This window comes from Chiroxiphia lanceolata, chromosome 13, assembly GCF_009829145.1.
Source record: "Chiroxiphia lanceolata isolate bChiLan1 chromosome 13, bChiLan1.pri, whole genome shotgun sequence".
In the NCBI taxonomy this organism is placed as follows: domain Eukaryota; kingdom Metazoa; phylum Chordata; class Aves; order Passeriformes; family Pipridae; genus Chiroxiphia; species Chiroxiphia lanceolata.
The window spans coordinates 7,119,750-7,137,881 of NC_045649.1; the positions used below are offsets into that span (position 1 = coordinate 7,119,750).

At 50.3% G+C, this 18,132-nt stretch overlaps 1 protein-coding gene and 1 long non-coding RNA gene across 4 annotated transcripts; both read left to right on the top strand.

The window, feature by feature from the left end:
* The first annotated feature begins 107 nt into the window (after window positions 1–107).
* EMC8 (ER membrane protein complex subunit 8) lies at window positions 108–7,947 on the top strand. Its single transcript, XM_032700981.1, has 5 exons — window positions 108–407; window positions 4,721–4,797; window positions 6,361–6,430; window positions 6,913–7,007; window positions 7,273–7,947. Exons 1-5 carry the CDS (start codon window positions 210–212, stop codon window positions 7,430–7,432), a joined length of 600 nt encoding a protein of 199 aa, XP_032556872.1. The 5' UTR covers window positions 108–209; the 3' UTR covers window positions 7,433–7,947.
* A 1,724-nt stretch (window positions 7,948–9,671) lies between these two features.
* Window positions 9,672–18,132, top strand: LOC116793518. 3 transcript variants are annotated; one of them, XR_004359512.1, is made up of 3 exons: window positions 9,672–9,767; window positions 16,550–16,638; window positions 18,023–18,132. It is a non-coding gene; the product is annotated as an uncharacterized LOC116793518 (long non-coding RNA). The 3 variants fall into 3 exon arrangements; XR_004359515.1 differs by lacking the exon at window positions 9,672–9,767 and adding an exon at window positions 15,039–15,121; XR_004359514.1 differs by lacking the exon at window positions 9,672–9,767 and adding an exon at window positions 16,397–16,466.

Consider the following 18,132-nt stretch of genomic DNA (forward strand, 5'->3'; position numbering starts at 1 on the left):
CGTCCCGCAGCCCCCACCCCGCGGCTCCAGCCCCGTTCCGTGCCCCGGAACAGCCACAATCCGCCCCAAAATCGCTGTCGTAAGAGCCGGCGGTGCTTGGCGGCGCTTTGCCGACACTCGGCGGCGCTTGGAGGCGGGCAGGGAGCGGCGTGGCCGGGCCGGGGCAGGTCCCGGGGCGGGTCCCGGTGCCGGGACAGGGTCGGGGCAGGATGAAGTTGACCACCCAGGCGTACTGCAAGATGGTCCTGCACGGCGCCAAGTACCCGCACTGCGCCGTGAACGGGCTGCTGGTGGCCGAGCGCCCGCCGGCCCCGCGCCCGCCGCAGCCCGCGCTGTTCGTGGATTGCATCCCGCTTTTCCACGGGACGCTGGCGCTCGCCCCCATGCTGGAAGTGGCCCTGACCCTGGTGAGGTGGTCCCGCAACGGTGGGGCAGGTTTGGGGAGGGGTCCTGGGATGGAGGGATGGGGGCGATGGGGAGGCAATGGCCGAACTCCGGGTGTTTGCGCTTGGAATGCCTGGAGCTCCAGCATCGGAGGGATGTGGAGCTGCTGGAGCGAGTCCAGAGGAGGCCACGGAGATGCTCCGAGGGCTGGAGCCCCTCTGCTCTGTTTCCAGGCTGGGTGGACTGGGGGTGTTCAGCTGGAGAAGAGGAGACTCCAGGGAGACCTTAGAGCTCCTTCCAGTGCCTAAAGGGGCTCCAGGAGAGATGGAGAGGGACTTTGGACAAGGGCCTGGAGGGACAGGACAAGGAGGAATGGCTTCCCACTGGAAGAGGCAGGGTTAGATGGGATATTGGGAAGGAATTCTTCCCTGAGGGTGGTGAGGCCCTGGCACAGGTTGCCCAGAGAAGCTGTGGCTGCCCCTAGATCCCTGGAAGTGTCCAAGGCCAGGTTGGATGGGGCTTGGAGCAAGCTGGGATTGTGGAATGTGTCCCTGCCCATGGCAGGGGGTGGAACTCAATCATCTTTAAGATCTCTTCCAACCCAAACCACTCCATGATTCCATGATTATGAGCAGGAGAAAATCCATCCCTTTTTAATATCTGTGAAACTTAACTAATTTCTGATTCCTCCAGACTCATTGGCTTTAATGTTCCCCTCACTTTGTATCTCTTTTTCATCCAAAAAAAGATTTATTTGTAAATAAATTCAGGTATTTGTAACTAAATTCCAGTTATTTGTAACTAAATTCCAGTTTTCTCCAGCTGAGATGATACCATGGGAATGTTGACATCTTTTGAAGCTTGGAAATACAGCCAGAGCAGCTGAGCCTGAGCCCTGACCATTCAGTTTTTCCGTGAAACACACAAAATATCTCATTTAAAATATATTTACAGCAGTGAAACAGTGTGGGAGGGGCACAGCACTGTGTGCTGCTGGTGTCATTGCTTTCTGAGTATGATTTTCCTCATGTGACTGCTTGGGAAAATGGAATAATCCTGTTTATAATTACCTTAAAACGTGGGCAGGTCTTGATTTTTTACCTTTTAGAGTGGCAGTAACTTGTTTTTCCTCCGTGAATGAGTAAGTGGAAGTTGCTAGCAAAGTGTAGAATAACATATATAATAAAGTATGTGTAGACTTTTCATTAAATTGGGATTAAATGCCTTTCTACAAGATTTGTGGCAGTGAATTTTTCTAAGCTTTTGGCCTTCAGTGTATTTTTCTAGTGTAGATCTTGCTGCAGGATCAGATTATTAGGAAACAAATCCTGTTTCTTGTGACATCTGAAAGGTCTTGCCATATCCACAGCAACAAAACTATTCTGGAACCAAAGAAATGGCATCATTTTACTTACTTACTCTCAGTTTTTGGTACAGAAGGGTAAAGATTGGGAATCCCTGGCATTTCCCACATCAATTAGGATTTGCTGTGTGGTTCACAGCCACGTTTGTTGCCTCCTGTGATCATTGGCAGCTTCAGAACAGAGGTTTGACAAGAGCCCAGGGTCCTTTGCTCCTCTTCTGGGTTTAAACAAAAGCAAAGATGTCAATAAACAGTGTCAGAGCAGTTATGAAAATTGGATTTTATCGTGGTAAGGTTTGAAAGGAGGCACTTGATATCTTCTGTACAACCTAATGTGTGGTTACTGAGTAAATCAGTGAGATCAGTGTGGTTAAACTCACTGTTTGTAGCAAAACACCTCTGTTTCTAAAGTATTTGACAAGATTTAATGGGATCTCTTTCTCTTCCAGTTCAATTATTGCTGATTCTTGGTCAAGCCTGTGGCCTGCTCATACGTGGGAGGGTTTTCCAGAACCAGCCCCACGAGTTTCACCTCCTTGTCTCTGACCTGAGTCATCCCAGAATGTTAAATGGGAGCAGTAATGCCCAGATTTAATCTGAAAAGAGAGGATTCACTTCCAAATGGGTTTGCCCATGTGGTGACTCCTGAAACGTACAAGGAATCAACAAAACCCATACAAATAAACAAACATGGAGCTGTGTCAGGGCAGGGTTAGGTCGAATATCAGGGAAAGGTTCTTCCCCCAGAGGGTGGTGGGGCACTGACCAGGCTCCCCAGGGCAGTGGGCACGGCCCCGAGGCTGACAGAGCTCAAGGAACGTTTGGACAACACTCTCAGGAACATGGTAGGATTTTGAGGTGTCCTGTGCAAGGCCAGGAGTTGGATTTCATCCTCCCAACTCAGTATATTCCGTGATTCCAGCAGGGCTGGAGGTTTGTAGCTCCGGAGACGTGCGTTTAATTTGCACTTCGGCACTTTGAGATCCCTTTCGAGAGCAGAGTCATTAAGAAAAAGTGAATTAAGTTTTGCGTGGGGTTTCTCTCTGTCTTTGAATTTCTCAGCTAATTGATGTGGTTTTGCAACCACATCTCAAAAAAAAAAAAAACAAAAACAAACCAGAAACCAAGGAGCACTTCCCTCTCTCCCTCCGCCTGAAACAGCGCTCAGGTGTCAGCAGGTCCTCCTCCTTCTCCTCCTCCTGCTTCTCCTCCTCCTCTTCCTCTTTCTCCTCCTCTTCCTCTTCCCAGGGCTCTTCCAAACCCCCAGGCACCTGTAGCAAAGCAGAACACAGGCCCCTTTGGATTTTTCCAGGGTGACAAGTTCCATATGGAAGCGGGATCCCGTTTGTCCCCAGTCACTTGCCCTTGGCTGAGCTGGAGGTGACTAAAAATATCAGGAGCTAATTGATGCTGAGGAAACCTGTGGTGACAGTGCTTAGAGAGAGTTTGGAAATTGCAGCTGGAAACAGCTTTCATTCCTAAAAAGATATTTTTTCCTTTTTTTTTTTTTTTTTTTTTTAATACAGAAGTAATTTTTAATTGCTGGTTAGAGAACTGAGAACTTAAAATCATTCTCTCATTTCTTTACTTTTTAAGACAGCTTTGGAACAGAACAAAAATGGATTTTAAACCAAGTTTTTTAATTTTTAAATTGATGGACTTTTTTTTTTATTATTATTATTATTATTAATTTTAGTGTCTGGCTTCAGGCTCTAATGCCAAGCTTTCAAGCCACTAACAATTAAAACCAGAGTCCTAAGTCCTCGAAATGGGTTTGTAATTGAAACAGCAGTTGGCCCTCAGCTCTAGCAGAGCTACACAGCCTCTTTTTTTTATCACTTAAATCCATGTCATCCTTTGGATTATTCACATGGCTGGTTTGTTTGTTTGTTTGTGCAGTCTAATACTATAATTATTGCTGAAAATGAGATTGATTTGACTTCCAGGATGCGACAGGTCAGCAGCAGATGTATTTTTGGACTCCATTTTAATAGAGCTGTGGAGGGTTTTTTGAGGCCGTGCTCTCCAGGGACTGCAAAAGAAAATTCGAGCTGTTCTCTCCACTTTTGTCTTTCAGGGCTCTGTATTCTGCTGACTTGATATCCTCAATTCTGAGGAGAAACATCATATATATAGAGAGATATTTTCAAAGCATGACAGACTCAGCGGGAGGAATTCAGGTCCAGTTTAAAACAGGAAGAAGAGCAGTGTTGAAACTCACTTGAAAAGAAACAACCAACAACAAAACTGCTTCAACTTTTGTACTTCTGTAAATCAAAAGTCATATAAATTGTGTGCAAAAAAATACATATGTTTAGGCATTTACATACAGATGTTAAATTAGGAAGAACTCTCAAAGGAAAACATTCTTATCTCAAAAGCTTTCTTGTGACAGAGTGGGTTGACAAAATGGGAAATGGGACAAATTTCTGCCTCACGTTTACCTTTGACCTCAGGCATTATTTTCTAATGAAGGCCAAAAATACTTGCATTTTAACCTAGAAATGTTACATTAGAAGTAAAATACACAAGCTCTTTCTGAAATGACAGGGAAATCACACTTCCATGCTGTGAACATGCTCTGAAGTCTCTGTGTCAGGTGAACACCGACAGACAATCGCCCCAACCATCAGTGGGTGAGACCCAAAATCTTTTCCCAGGCAGTGTTTAATAGCCCTGTCACTCGAATTTAGGCCAGGCTTTGACTGAGATCACTTCTTGCTCTTTTGCTCCATTTGGTTAATGTTTTCCATCATTCTCCAAATGCTCAATTGGGTTCCTCTGTTCCAGTTAAATCAGCCAAACTGTGCGTGAGCACACACATAAAGAGGCATAAATATGTAGATATTTGAAGATGTAGCAATGCTTCATTGCTGTTTTATTTGCAGGACAGGCACACGAGATTTCCTTAATTCTGGGGAGGGTTTTTTTCTGTTTTTTCCCTGGGTTTAATTGTTCCCATTGCTTTTCCAGATTGACTCCTGGTGCAAGGAGAACAGCTACGTGATAGCTGGATATTACCAGGCGAACGAACGCGTGAAAGATGCCAGGTGTGTTGGTGCAATATTTCCTTCTGTTTGCTCTTTTAGGTTGTACTTTGGACTCTGCCAGCAGAAATCATCCACATAAATCAGGCGTGTTGATTAACTTTGACAACTGTCATCTGGTTCCACATTGTCTCCCTGGTGCTGGGGGATGTGGCCTTTGTTCAGGTGCAGAAACTCCAGGCTTTCCAGAATCCCTCCTCTTCGGTGGATACTATAAAAGGCCAGGCTTTGAACGACTGCCAACCAGTTTAATTGCAGTTGTCAGGGAAATAGCCAAAATTTGTAGCGTGTTTGCTTGTGCAGTACAGATCTTATAAACTCTGAGTATCTTATGGAAAGTCAGAAGTGACCTAATTCTTTCTAAACTACTTAATTATCTCTGAGTTTTATTGAAGCCATTTTTTATGTGGAAAGGGATGCTCTTGAAGTGGAAGATGATGTCAGTGGTGCAGTGATATCTCTTATTTATCACTTATTTTCCCCAGGTTTAGTAATTTGTTTCCCTGCTGGCTGACTCAGATTACCCAATAAGCAGTAAAGGGCCTTCCTTTGAAGCCACAATTTAGTTTCAGATCCGTGTATCACGTGTTTTCCCCTCTATCTATTAGACAAATCCAGTATTGGGACTACTGAGAGTACATCATACTTACATTTAAAATAAATAAGAACAGCTTGTTTAAAGTATCATGCCATATTCCCTGGAAGTGTTCGAGGTCAGGTTGGACGGGGCTTGGAGCAACCTGATCTAGTGGAAGGTGTCACTGCCCATGGCAGGGGGTGGAACTGAATGATCTTTAAGATCTTTTCCAACCCAAACCATCCCATGATTCTCTAATTCCAGTTATTTGTTAATGTATATTCAGACTCAAGTGTGTTTTTTAAGTAACTCTTGTGACTTCTAAGGTATCTGACAGGGATAAAGGCATTATTAGTCCTTTCTTTACAAGGGAAATAACTGCTGGAGACATTTTTAAGAGGAAGATACAGTTTGTTCTGTTTGAGGTTTGAACAAATATCACAGGCTTGATTTTTTTTTTAAACTCTGGTTTAATTTCTGAATGTAACTGGCACCACGTAGAGATTGTCACTGGTACCACTGGCACCACATAGAGATTGTAATCTTTGAAACATGCTGAAGGTTTTAAAAGATCTTTTTAAAAGATTATCTGATTTTGGTAGAACAACTGGACAGTGAGTGAGTTCAAGTGCAGACTGGGGAAAAAACTCAGTGTTCTTTTTTAAATGGCTGACAGGGCTGAGCTGGGTGCAGTGTTTGGTCTGGTGGAAGAAGCTAGGAGGCCACAAAACATTGATTCCATGTCATCAGTGGACAATTTGCCATTCCAAACCTGTTGCCTGAGCACAGCTGAGATCTGGACCATGTACTGCAGAGGGGAGCTGGGCATTTCTTGGCCTCCTTCTATCAGCTGCAGCATCAGCTCTCTATCTTGTTCCTGTTTGTTAGCACGCTGTGACCTTCTCACATCTCTTTGAACCCGTTTCCTGCTGTTTTCAGCTGGGCTGTCATGGCTCACATAACTCAGTTCCTTTTCCCTTCTGTTGCAGCCCAAACCAGGTTGCAGAGAAAGTGGCCTCCAGGATTGCCGAGGGCTTCACGGACACGGCGCTCATCATGGTAAATCACTTCATTCCCCCTCACCCTCTCTTTATTGTATCCTGACCATGGTGTTGGACCAGCCATGGAAATGCTGGGGTTTGAGTCCTTTAATAAGTAATTAATTTTCTCTTCCCCTCCAAATGCTCTGGGGAAGAGATGCAGTGACCTGTAGCCAGTGAAGTTCAAAGTCTGCAGAGAGACTGCGGTGAGCTCTCTGCCACCTCAGAGGAACTGGAGGCCTGCTCTGCGTGTTCAGGCAGCACATTCATGGCTTCCAACACCCCTTCTGCAACATAAATTCTTGTCTTTAATGTCACACTCGGGGCTTTGCCTCCTTGCTGCAGTGGCAAAGGATGTTGGCAGCTTAAATTTGGCTATGCGAAGGCAGAACAGTGGATGAGTGTAAGGTGCCCTGTTTTTACAAACTGACTTTGGGTTTTATTTCATCTCTTGGGATGCTGAGGAGGAGACTGAGGGGGTGTTTTTGTGTCACACACCAGGTTGACAACACCAAGTTCACGATGGAGTGTGTGGAGCCTGCCATCCACGTGTACGAGCTGCACGAGAACAAGTGGAGGTGCAAGGACCCACACATGTGAGTAAACTTGGAGTTCAGTGGCATTTGGGTAGTGAGGGGAAACAGGTTGTCTGGGTGATGGCAAAATTTTGTGGATGAGTGACACTGTGGATGTAGCTGACAGTGATTTTAAAGGTGTTTCTTGCTGCAGTGAGAGAGAAGAGCTGGTTCCTGTAGCCAGGCCGTGACCATTCTGCAGTGCGTGGCTTAATTTCCAGAGTGGAGGAGGTGGTGGAGATTTCCTTTGTGATTCCTATTTATCCCTGGCTGTTTTACATCCTAGTGATTTTTGTGAAGATTGGACTGAAGCCCAGAGAATCGCTGCCTCTCTCCTGGACAGCAAGTCCTACGAGACGCTGGTGGATTTTGACAATCACCTGGATGACATCCGGAACGACTGGACAAACCCGGAGATCAACAAAGCTGTCCTGCACCTGTGTTAGAGGGGCTCCTACTGACTAATCCACGGGCATTCCCACTATGTACTGAAGAGAGAAAAATGCTATTTTTGAATGTAAATAGAATAATATTCAGTACCTTGTGTGGAAAGCTGACTGATTAAAGGGGAGGGGCACGTCACATGGCACAGTGATGTGTCTGTAAGCCACTGAATCTTTTTTGTGAGATTCCTTGGAAGAGATGCCAGCTGTCAGTTCCAGCTGTCCTCGTGGACACCATCCCACTTGTAGTGAATGTTGCTGTTCCTTCGAAACCAGGACTGCTTCTGCTTGGCCCCACTGTCCATGTGACAAAGTTTTGACTAAGCTTTTCTAATCTTTAGAGAGGTTACTTTTTAATGATTTATGGAAATACCTTTAAAAAAAAAAAATCGATGCTGTCCTCAGATGAGAGATTTTTAAGGGCAAAGACATAAAATGTAAGGTGAACGGTTTCTTCTGGCCTGGTTTGAAATTGTAATTCTGTTGGCACAGTAAAATGCAAACTGCTGAGGATGTTCCATGCTCATGTGTCACCTGTTTTGCAGTGCTTTAGCATGACACAGCTACAGAGAGTATTTTAAAGGAGTATTCCCAAATAATACGGTGATTCCTGCTCTCCGTGGGCTTGACAACCAGTTATTGCTTGAACATGTTAAACACAAAGTAAATGATTTATAAAAAGCACTGGAAGCATACTAATGAGTTTGAATCTACATTTTCAGTCTACAAGAGTGAAATACCTTATGAATTTTTTGCATTTTGGGGGGATTTATCAGCAGATCTCATTTTCCACTGATTCACACGGTGCCTATTTCAATAGGTCCAAAATATATCCCTCTGATATGAAGGCAAGCAAATGGAATCTAAGGAGCCTGGATACAGTGTAGTTCAGCTTCTGCCTTGTCTTTCTCATTAATATTTATTTCCAAGAAGAAGTTTACTGGACAATGAGGCTTTGTATCAGACTAGAACAGCTCTTTGTAAGCCTTGTTGCCTCACTCCTCATGGTTGTTTGCCCAACTGTGGTTAAGCATAGCCTCAATCCTCTGGATTTCCTTCTATTCCTACCCAAAAATGTGTTTACAAGAAAGATCCAAATGTCACCAAATGATCCACTTCTCTCCAAGCTCCTGCTTTTTCCTTAGTGTTATCACAGGATGGTTTGAGTTGGAAGGGACCTTAAAAATCATGGGCAGGGGCACCTTTCACTAGACCGTGTTGCTCCAAGCCCCATCCAACCTGATCTTATTTTAAAACACTGAGAATGGGATTGCCAAAGCCTCTTTGATCTGCCTCTGCTTCAGGTTCAATAAGCATAAGTTTTACCCTTGGTCCTGGGGTAAGGCTAAAATGCTGTTTGCAGCAGGGAATAGAACAGGATGCCTCCAGTCAGGTCCTGCTGTGGAGTTCCCTCCAGGTCAGATTCCACTGAGGCAAGAGGTGAGACTGGAGGTTCAGGGAGGAGAGGAAGGTTTGGTTTATCTCCCTGCTTTGCACTAGACAGGTGTGATTACAAAAGAGATTGGCATGTAGTCAATAACCTTTCCTACGCGTGAGTCAGGCTTGCAGGAGAGGAAACTGTTTTCACTTGTTGAATAAAAACATCTATTTAGCTCACAAACAACGCAATCAACATGTTCCAGTGGCTGTTTCACTACACATCTATAGGAAAAGATATCCTGGGAGCAGGCTCTGCAAACCGCCCAGGCTGCAGGAAGAGGGCTGCTGTTGTACTTTGTACAAACACCTCATGAAATCCAAGAGGCAGATGTTATCTTAGCAAGATTCCTTGTGTGGGGTTGTCAGTAAGGAGCTGGTGTGTCTGCAGAGCCACTGGAAATGTATTTCATGTTCTTTGTAACAGGATATCATAATGAAGCTTTGATCATACATATGCTAATTCAGGCTAATCTTCCCCTCCTCCCCTCTCATCCCCCTAAGACAAGGCAAACTGTGTCTCCTCATTCCCTGTGACTAACCATTGGGACACACTGCTGGAAGGGGAACAGCTTTTATTGCTTTGCCTTCCCCTTTTTTTATCTTCTGTTTGCTCTCAAATGAGGATCTCCGAATGTTTTGCCACCAGCAGAGCCCGGGCTGACTTTGAGCAGAGGACAAGGGCTGCCCTGCAGGTGTGATCTCACCTGGCCTATTTGCATTGAAGGCTGGACAAAAGGCAGCAATTCTATAAATCCAGGCAGCCACCGTGGCTCTTGTGAAAGAATGAGGAAGCTGCAGGTGTCAGGGAAGGCAGTGTTCCCCTTTGCTGCTGATTCACCAGGAGCAAATGCTGGTTCCCTGGCCGGCTGATCAGCTGGATTCATCGCAGGAATTTAAGGTAACTCCTTTTTAAAACTTTAGGGGGAAGAAATCTTGGGAAAGGCATCTCTGTTGCTGGAGGCCTTGTGATAGCTAGAAAGACAGTACTGGAAATGGGTGTCCTACTCTGTTTTGGTTTGTTAGCAATTGATGACATGCAGGATTATTTTTTTCCCCCTTATTCACAAAAATTTGGAAACTTGGCATTTACCTGCCCAGATGTTTAACTCCCATCTCTTTACCTCATCCATACAGTGAGACCTGAAGACTTTGGTCTGACCTTTCCAAGACCTGAAGGTCTTGAAAATCAGAGAATTAGAACGGTTTGGGTTGGAAGGGACCTTAAATCTCATCTCATTCCACTCCCTGCCATGGGCAGGGACACCTTCCACTATCCCAGTTTGCTCCAAGCCCCGTCCAACCTGTCCTTGAACACTCTCGGATGGGGCAGCCACAGCCTCTCTGGGCAACCTGTGCCAGGGCCTCACCACCCTCACAGGGAACAATTTGTCCCTAATATCCCACCTAACCCTGCCCTCTGGCAGTGGGAAGCCATTCCCCCTTGTCCTGTCCCTCCAGGTCCTTGTCCAAAGTCCCTCTCCAGCTCTCTTGGAGCCTCTTTAGGCATTGGAAGGGGTTTAAGGTCTCCCTGCATCCTTCTCTTCTCCAGGCTGAACACCCCCAGCTGTCTCAGCCTGTGGGATTCTTTTTTCCCCACTCTCAACCTCGGTATTTCAAAACAGTGGCAAACAGCCCCCCAAGCAGATGGGTGACAAGAGCCATGGGGTGTTGGATCAGTTGGTTTTGGGGTGCTCACAAGTGAGGTATTTGTTCCTGGTGCCATTTGCCCTCTGAGTTCATCACTCTGTGTGTTTATGAGAATTCTGGGAGGTTTTTTTCTCCATCCAGCAAGTAAAGCAGCCTGCCACTGGCATTTCCCCCCTTCCCATCTGTCGGCAGAGCTGCTCATGGGATATTCCCTCCCTGTGCCAGCGTGAAAGCAAGCGAAGACCTCCCACATAACCTACCTCAGCTCATTAGAGCTGACCTGGGTGCAGGGAGAAGCTGGGAGGAGCCAGAACCCCTTCGTCTGGCACAGCTGGTGCCGGGAGCAGACAGATGTGCAGAGCCCACCCCCAAGAATTCCTTAGGCAAGCGGCAGAGCTGCGAGGAGAGGTGACAGTGACGGATGCAGGAAGCAATCCCGGGTCTCTCTGCTCCCTGGCTCGAGGCCTAATCGCTGCACTCCGCGACCGGGAAAGTGTCTGGAGATGCCGAGTGGAGGGCGCTGCTCGGAGAGCGCAGGATGCTAATGGAGGAGGCTCTTAGTGGGGTGGGCTTGTGGTTGAGTGCAGCTTGGAAAATGGCCTCGAGGGGAAATGTGCTCAATTTGCGAGCTGTGCTTCTCGTTTGGGCTTAATTCAGCTCCTGGAGCGGAGCTGGGAGCGAGCTGGTCCATATTGGGCTGGTCCAGGCTGGGCAGGCAGCTTCCCTCACATCCTGCTCGGGCTCTGCTTCTCCCATCTGGAGTTAAACACCTCAACACCTCACATTCCTGCACCACAAACCCCTCTTTACTCTCCCCACCGCCCCGAACCAGCCCTCCCGCCGCCGGCAGCGATTTCTCTGTGCCCAAGTATCCTCTGAGGACTTTATCGATTTATCTTTTTTTTCCACTGTCGCTTTTAGACCACATTTTTCACCCAGCCTTCTCATCCGAAAGTACACCCCAGCTGCATCCCTTCCTCTGGTTTCCAGCCATCGCCCTGCGAAAGGTGGCGGAGGCGGATTCGGAGAGGATGGAGGCAGAGGGCTGGCAGGGGTCCCGTGGGGACAGCGTGGCCAGCTTGGCACTCCGCGGTCTGCCGGAGCTGTGATGAGGGAATCAGGGAATTCTGCTCTTAAAATTACCTGGTAGGTGGGCTGGGGGCAGTGGGTGACTCCGTGAGTGGTTCCAGGCAGCGCCACTCCGGCTGCAGTGTGGCAGCACTTTGGCTGGATGCGGGCAGGAGCCGTGCCAGGCATGTCCCGCTCTGCGCAGCACCAGCCCACCAAGGCCCAGGAAAATGGCACAGCCCTTCCTAGAAATGCGCCCTGGAGCTTAAAAGATGGACCTAATTGAAAAAAAATGTATTGAGGTTGTAGCAGGGGATAAAAGGGAAAGCTGGGCTGAGATTAACCTGGAGCTCGGCGAGCCGGGGAGCGCGGCAGCCGTGGCCAGGTCCTTAAGCCAATTCCCGGCCGTGGCCTCCCTGCTGAATCCATGCTGGCAGGGAGGTGGTTTGTCCTGGATGCAGGAGAGCCCGGCGCTCTGGTTTTGTGCATCAGGTACGTGCTGATTTTCCCCTTTGCTTCCAACCCCCCATCGCAGCAGCTCCTGCCTCGCTCGTGCCACATCCCGGTGGATTTTCTTCAGGGGTGTTTTCTGCCTGCTCGGTTCCTGCTCGGTCTGCTGGTCCTGCCAAGAGGCTGTGCTTGGGGAATGCTGGAGCTGCTCCAGTTTCCCCGGAGTCTGCATCCTCAGCTGCTTCCTAGTGACATCCTCCTCCCTTCCCACGCCTTGCATCCCCTCCGGCTACCACTCGCCAGCCCTGGATCTCTGCGGGGCTCCAGGAGGGAGTTCCTTTTCCCCTCCCAGCACTTGCTGCCTTGTTGCCTCTTCCAGCTCCAGCAAGTCCCATGTAGTGCCCTTCAGCTCCTTTCTGGGGCAATACCTGAGCCAGGCTGGGACCTGCCCTTTCCCCTGCTTGGGCCAGAAGGGAAGGGGGCAGAAGGGGGGCCAGGTGGTGTCGTAGCTCCGTTAGCACAGAGCCAGGGTGACGTGTCACCTGCGTTAGCAGACCCTGGGACTCCGTGACCCAGAAAGCTCCTTCGTCCCCCTCCCTCCCTGCTAAAATGAGCCCAGCTGGTGTTTGCAGGAGCAGCTCCTTGAAGGGAGCAGGCAGAGCTGCTCCGGGTTCTCCAGCCAAAGCTTTTCTTGTGGCTGGCGTTTGCAAAACACATCCCCTTCCCTGCGGTTCCCCTGGCGCCTGGGAAGCCATCAGCTCACCCTGCCCTTCACCTGAAGGGAAGTTCAGAGGCTGCCCTCCATCTACCCCCTCATCAGTGCCTCAGCCCCCTCCATCCTCTCCTGCATCAGGGCAGGATGGAGTTGGTGGGTTGGGGAGCCCGGGGAGAGGAGCAGCTCAACTGCCAAAGGGCCATGGCCAGGACTGGAAACCAGTGACTGACCACATCAGAGGACAGCTCAGCTGGTTGCCTGGGCTGAAGGTTCAAGTGTTCCCCCAGAGAGTGAAGGTGGCTCCAATACCCACCCACCAAGGGAGCTGTTTGAGCCCATGCTCTTCCTCTCCCTGCCTGGCTGGCTCTTGGTGGGGTTTGGCCAGTTGCCCTGACATGATGCTCAGCAAGTTACAGCTCAGCCCCGGCCCTGTGACAGCAATCAGGAACTCCTGGGAGGGATATGGATTGGAGGCAAGGCTGTGTGGGGGTCTCACAGTGACCCTAGAAAGGGGTGTTGGGCCCACTGGGCTGCTCCAGTGCTTAGAACTCAGATCTCCCTAGCGCTGATCACCCAGCAGTGATGAGGGCTCCACACCAGAGAGGTTCCAGTCCGTTCCCAGCCACCTGAAGGTGGCCAACCCCCACCTTCTGTTTCCCAGCCCTAGGGAGGACAGTAAGGGTTGTTTGAGCTGTGTTTGTGCCTATCAGGTGACACCACAGCAGCTGGAGCAGTGCTGCACCCGCAGAGCAAACCACAGGTATTTTAGCAGGCTGGTGTTTATGTTTCCCTTCCCTGCTGCAGCAAACCATCACTTTCTGCCAGCTTTTGAGCAACAACTGCTGCCCCAGGCCAGGCTAATTCCAGCCCTCGTGGGTTTGGGGCTGTTAGTTCTCACCCAGCAGCAGCAAACAGGTAGTTTTGGAGAGAGGAATCAAAATAGCTAAATGCGGAGGAGGGATTTCTGCTGCTTAGACTGGATTTGTGCTGCCAGTGAGGGGTCTCTGGGTCAGGTTTACCAGGCTCTGGCTCAGAACTTCGACTTTGTAGCTGAACAGGCAAAAAAACCCCCACATGAACCAGTTGTTTGTTTGTTTTCTTGGGCAAAACCAGAGCTCTGGGTTGCAAACACCCCTGCCCTGACCTCTGCGCCCAGGACTGTGCCTATACCTGGGGCTGCAGCCTTTCCTCCGTTCCACCCTCCCCTCTCCTGAGCTTGGAGCTTTGCAATAACTCAGTTACTTGACGAATCGGAGGAGTCAGGTCGGGGAGGAAATCAGCCCTTTCCATAGTTCTGATTTTCATCAGACATGGCAGGACCAAACCAGCAGAAAGTGGAGAAGAACCACCCGTTTCCCCTCCCTACTCCTCTTAATGCCCATCCCAGCCAGGCTTGGTCTCGTGGTAGGGCTCTGATCTCGCCAGAGACCTCCCAAGCTCCTGGGATGAGTTCTCTCCGATCCCTGGGTGAAGTTCAAAGCTTTCCCTCCCTTCCCTGCCCCTGCTGCCGCGGGGTGTTTAATGTGCGGCCGGCGTTCCCTGCTCGCCGGCGCCCCGCATTTGAACCGCTGCTTTTCAGCTCTGTCTGAAAAGGAGTCGGCGCGGGGCCTCTCCTCTTAATTGCAGAGGAGGTGAACATGGAAAAGCCTCAGGCTGTTGCTAATGCAGGCGAAGGAGGCTGCTCCAGAGGCAGAGCCTTCTCCCAGGCGTCCTCCCAGCGGGGTGGTACCCGATTCGGAGCTCTCATCCTGGGCATGGTGAGAAACCCACTGCCTGGTGCTGTTCCCACTTCTAGGCTGGTTCTTGGAGTGACAGGTCAGATGGGAAGGGGAAAAGATCCTTTATGGAAGCTGGGGAAGGAGAAGATGCTCCCAGAGGCTGATGTCTCTAGACATCAGGACTTCAGGGATAGCGATGGGTCCTGCCAGAGCTGGGTGTGGACTCTCATACCAAATTGGCACTTGCCCTTCCAGGCACTCGGTGGCCCCTCTGGCTGCTTGTTGGGATGCTCAGTGCCCGGGGGCTTTGGCTGCAGGCGAGGGCACTCCTTCCTCTCTCTGTCGGCTCCGGACTGGATTGTGCAGCGGGGTGAGAGTAAAGCAGCATTTCCTCATCACCCAAGGGCTTTGCTGGGCTTGGATGGGGCTGGAGTGGGGGATGGATGGGAGGAGCCGGGACTCCACTAACCTGATTAACCAGGTTAGAAACCAACCTTGCAAAACCCCGAAGCCGGCTCTCGCTACAACCTCTTCCTGCGCTCCCAGGGCACGGCTGGTCCTGAGGGGAATCCCCTCCCAGCCTCCTGCATCCGAGAGCAGCCTGGGGAGGTGGGATGCAACGGTGGGTGTTGTGCCTCTGGCTCCCAGGACCGGGTAAGTTCCATCCCCTCGGAGCACCACAGCGCCTTCGGTCCCATTCCCCCTTCCCGGTCCTCCCTGGCCCCACAGGCAGCCTGAGCATCCCCCTCCTCCTGGGCACTTCATCCCCCATTCCAGTGACACCTGTGATGAGTGTCTGGGGGTTTTTGGAGCGTGAACTCGCCGGGATGTAAATATTCCTTGGCCTGGTGCTGGCACACGGGAGTGAAGTTGAAGCCTCAGCAGCAACCACCAGAAATCCTGCTGGAATGCTGGCAGGGGGAATTTCTCTACCCAAACCACAAGTGGTGTTGGAGCTTGGCCACAGGGATAAGAGCCAACAGTGGTGGGGAGGGGGCTGCTGTGTCCTGTGAAGGTTTGGCCACTGGGATCTGATCTCACAGGATCAGATTCTAGAGGATATCCTACTCCATGCTGGGAGTCTGGGTGTCCCCAGCGTGACTCTCCTCTGGCCTCGAGTGGTGTGAGCAACCAGTACGTGCCCGAAACCACAGGACTTGACTCAAAACAGGTTTCTTGATATTTGGGAAGCCTCCAGGATAGCTGCAAAGTAGGAGGCATGGGGAGCACTCCATTCCCTGCACCCTGTCTCAGCTCATGAAAATGCAGAATTAAAATCAGCAATAGCAAGTTTCCACTTCCCCTTGTTGGCTGCTGCCGACCCCCCTCAGGGCTGCTTGGAAAGGCAAACTAAAGCCAAGCTGGAGGTCAGGCAGAGGGAGCAGAGGGTTTGTTTGGCTCTCTGCAGGGCCCAGAGTTTGGAAGAGCCAAAAATGAGTCACTGACCCTCATCCCAACAAGCTTTTCCCAGCAGCTGTGGGCAGGAGGGATGCAGATTTCCCAGTAAAGGCATTTTTTTCCTAGAATAACTTTCAGCATCTTAAAAAACGTGATGTCTCGCAATGGGAATCATCCACTCAAAAGCTCTTGGGGCATCAGGGATGCCCAAGAGGAGCAGGATGATGTGCATTCCCTCAGTGCTTCCCAGCAACTGCTCTGGCTCAGCCCAAGGGAGGCAGCCCCAGGAGGATTCCTCTATTTCCTGTGCATGGGCTTGGGGTTTTCTCTGCAAGAACCAAAGAAATAACGAGACCTGATTCCACCTGCTCACGACCTTCTCACCTCCAAATATTTGCACCCCAGGAAAGGAGAGGCTGGGATGGCACCCCCCTACCTGGCAACAGGCTCCCTCTCCACCCTCCCAAAAAGTTCTTACTAAACTCATAGGATGAGATTGAGTCACTGAAGTGCCGTGACATCACTCGTGGTTTCTGAGACGGAGCAGCCGCACTTCCTGTTGTGCCTGGGCTCCTATAGATACAGACACGCACGGATAGATGTGAGCTTTTAGCCAGCAATCAAGTTCCCTCTCCTTCCTCCTTCCCAGCATCTCTCCCCTCAACCTTCTCCTCTCTTTTCCAGTTCCAGCAGCAAGGACCGGCGGCGGAGCTGGAGAGCTGGATCCCACTGAGAGGATGAAAACATGGGGCTCAAGTTATCCTGCCTGAAAGGTAAGTCTGGGGGGGGAATGTTGGGGTGTCTCCTGGTCTGTGAAGGCATCTGGGGGATGGTTGTATGTGGAGGAGCTTTAGGTGTGGGTGGGATTGGTGGGGTTTGGGATCTTGGTGGTATTTATGAAGTCCCGCGGGTGACCTGTTGCACTTGCACCACCCTGGAGATGATTTTCCCAGCCCCATCAAAATATAAAAGTCCAGTCCTGTGCTTGTCCTGCATCCTCTGCTCTGGAGAATCCATGGGTTAACAGCATCGCTCGGTAAATAGGTGGGTTTTCTTTTGAGGTGGGAAAGGGCCTTCAAAAGCATGGATGGGCTGCTCAGGGATGCATGGATGGGATACCTGGGGTCAGGCCACAGGCCTGGGGTCCCAGCTCCTGACCTCCAGACCGCCCTGAGCGTCCTTCACTGCTCCACTCTCCCCAGGGATACTCCAACCCATGATTTTTCCCCCCAGCTTTAATTTTCTTAATGGATTTAGGCTGGGAATGGCGTCATGGATGTCTGCACAGGGTGAAAGTGGGAGCTTTTAATGCTCCTGGCCTGGCAGGGCGAAGGCTGGATATTGCATCTCCCATTAGCTCTGCATCCCAGTGGCCCGTATTAATCATCCTTGAGGTTCTTAGGGATGGGAGTTAATGAGCATCCCTCTCTAAGATGCAGGGCAGCCTCTTCCCTGGCTTCTCTCAAGCCTAAATTCTGTGAGATGCTGGTTGAGACGGGCACAGAGTTGGATGCATCACCCAAAAATGAGCACTGCCCCCTCCCCGCATCAGGGATGCTGGAGGAGGGGTGTGTACTCTAGAGAATTTGGGGGTCCCACAAGCCCCCCCTCAGCCCAACACGGGGTGACTGAAGAGGGGAAGCAGGCAGCCAGGGAATCCCCGCCCTGCCTCAAGCCCAGGACAGAGCTCCAAAATATCCCCCTGTGCCTCCAGACCCCTCCGACGAGCTTGGAGTCTACAATAAAAGAAAAGACCCTCCTGCTTTTCCAGCTCCCTTACGTAAGGCAGGGCTTTATCCTTAATTAAAAAGAGATTAAAAATATCAGTGTCTGTCCCCTCCGGGCATTTTCCTGCTTGGGAAGAGCTGAAACCTCCCCGGATGCCGCCTGTGCCGCGCGGGGCTTTTCTGCTGATTAAAAAAGCAGATTAAAGTGATCTGCTCCCTGGAGGGGGGTGGGCAGGCGGCCGGGGGGGATCCACCTCTGTGAAACACCCCAAAATCCGAGTGGGAAGGAGGTGTGAGGTGGGGGGTGCCTGTGGATTCTCAGGTGTCTCGTACGGGGCTGACACAGAGGAGGGCGGGGAGGTGGGGGATGCTGCAGTGCTGCGCCTGATCACCTCCTGCTGCCCTTGCTTTATCCCCCCAAATTCCACAGGCTTGAAGACGTGTGTGAGCAGCGGGAACGGCAGCGACCGGCCCCCGACGGCGTCCTCGGGGGAGAAGCACCTGCACGTGCCCTCCATCATCGTCACGCCGCCAACACCC

Coding starts and splice junctions, on each gene's coding strand:
- EMC8 (XM_032700981.1), top strand. CDS start 210: ATGAAGTTGACCACCCAGGCGTACTGCAAGATGGTCCTGCACGGCGCC. Junction 4,798..6,360: donor GAACGCGTGAAAGATGCCAG/GTGTGTTGGTGC, acceptor CTTCTGTTGCAG/CCCAAACCAGGTTGCAGAGA. Junction 6,431..6,912: donor CGGACACGGCGCTCATCATG/GTAAATCACTTC, acceptor GTCACACACCAG/GTTGACAACACCAAGTTCAC.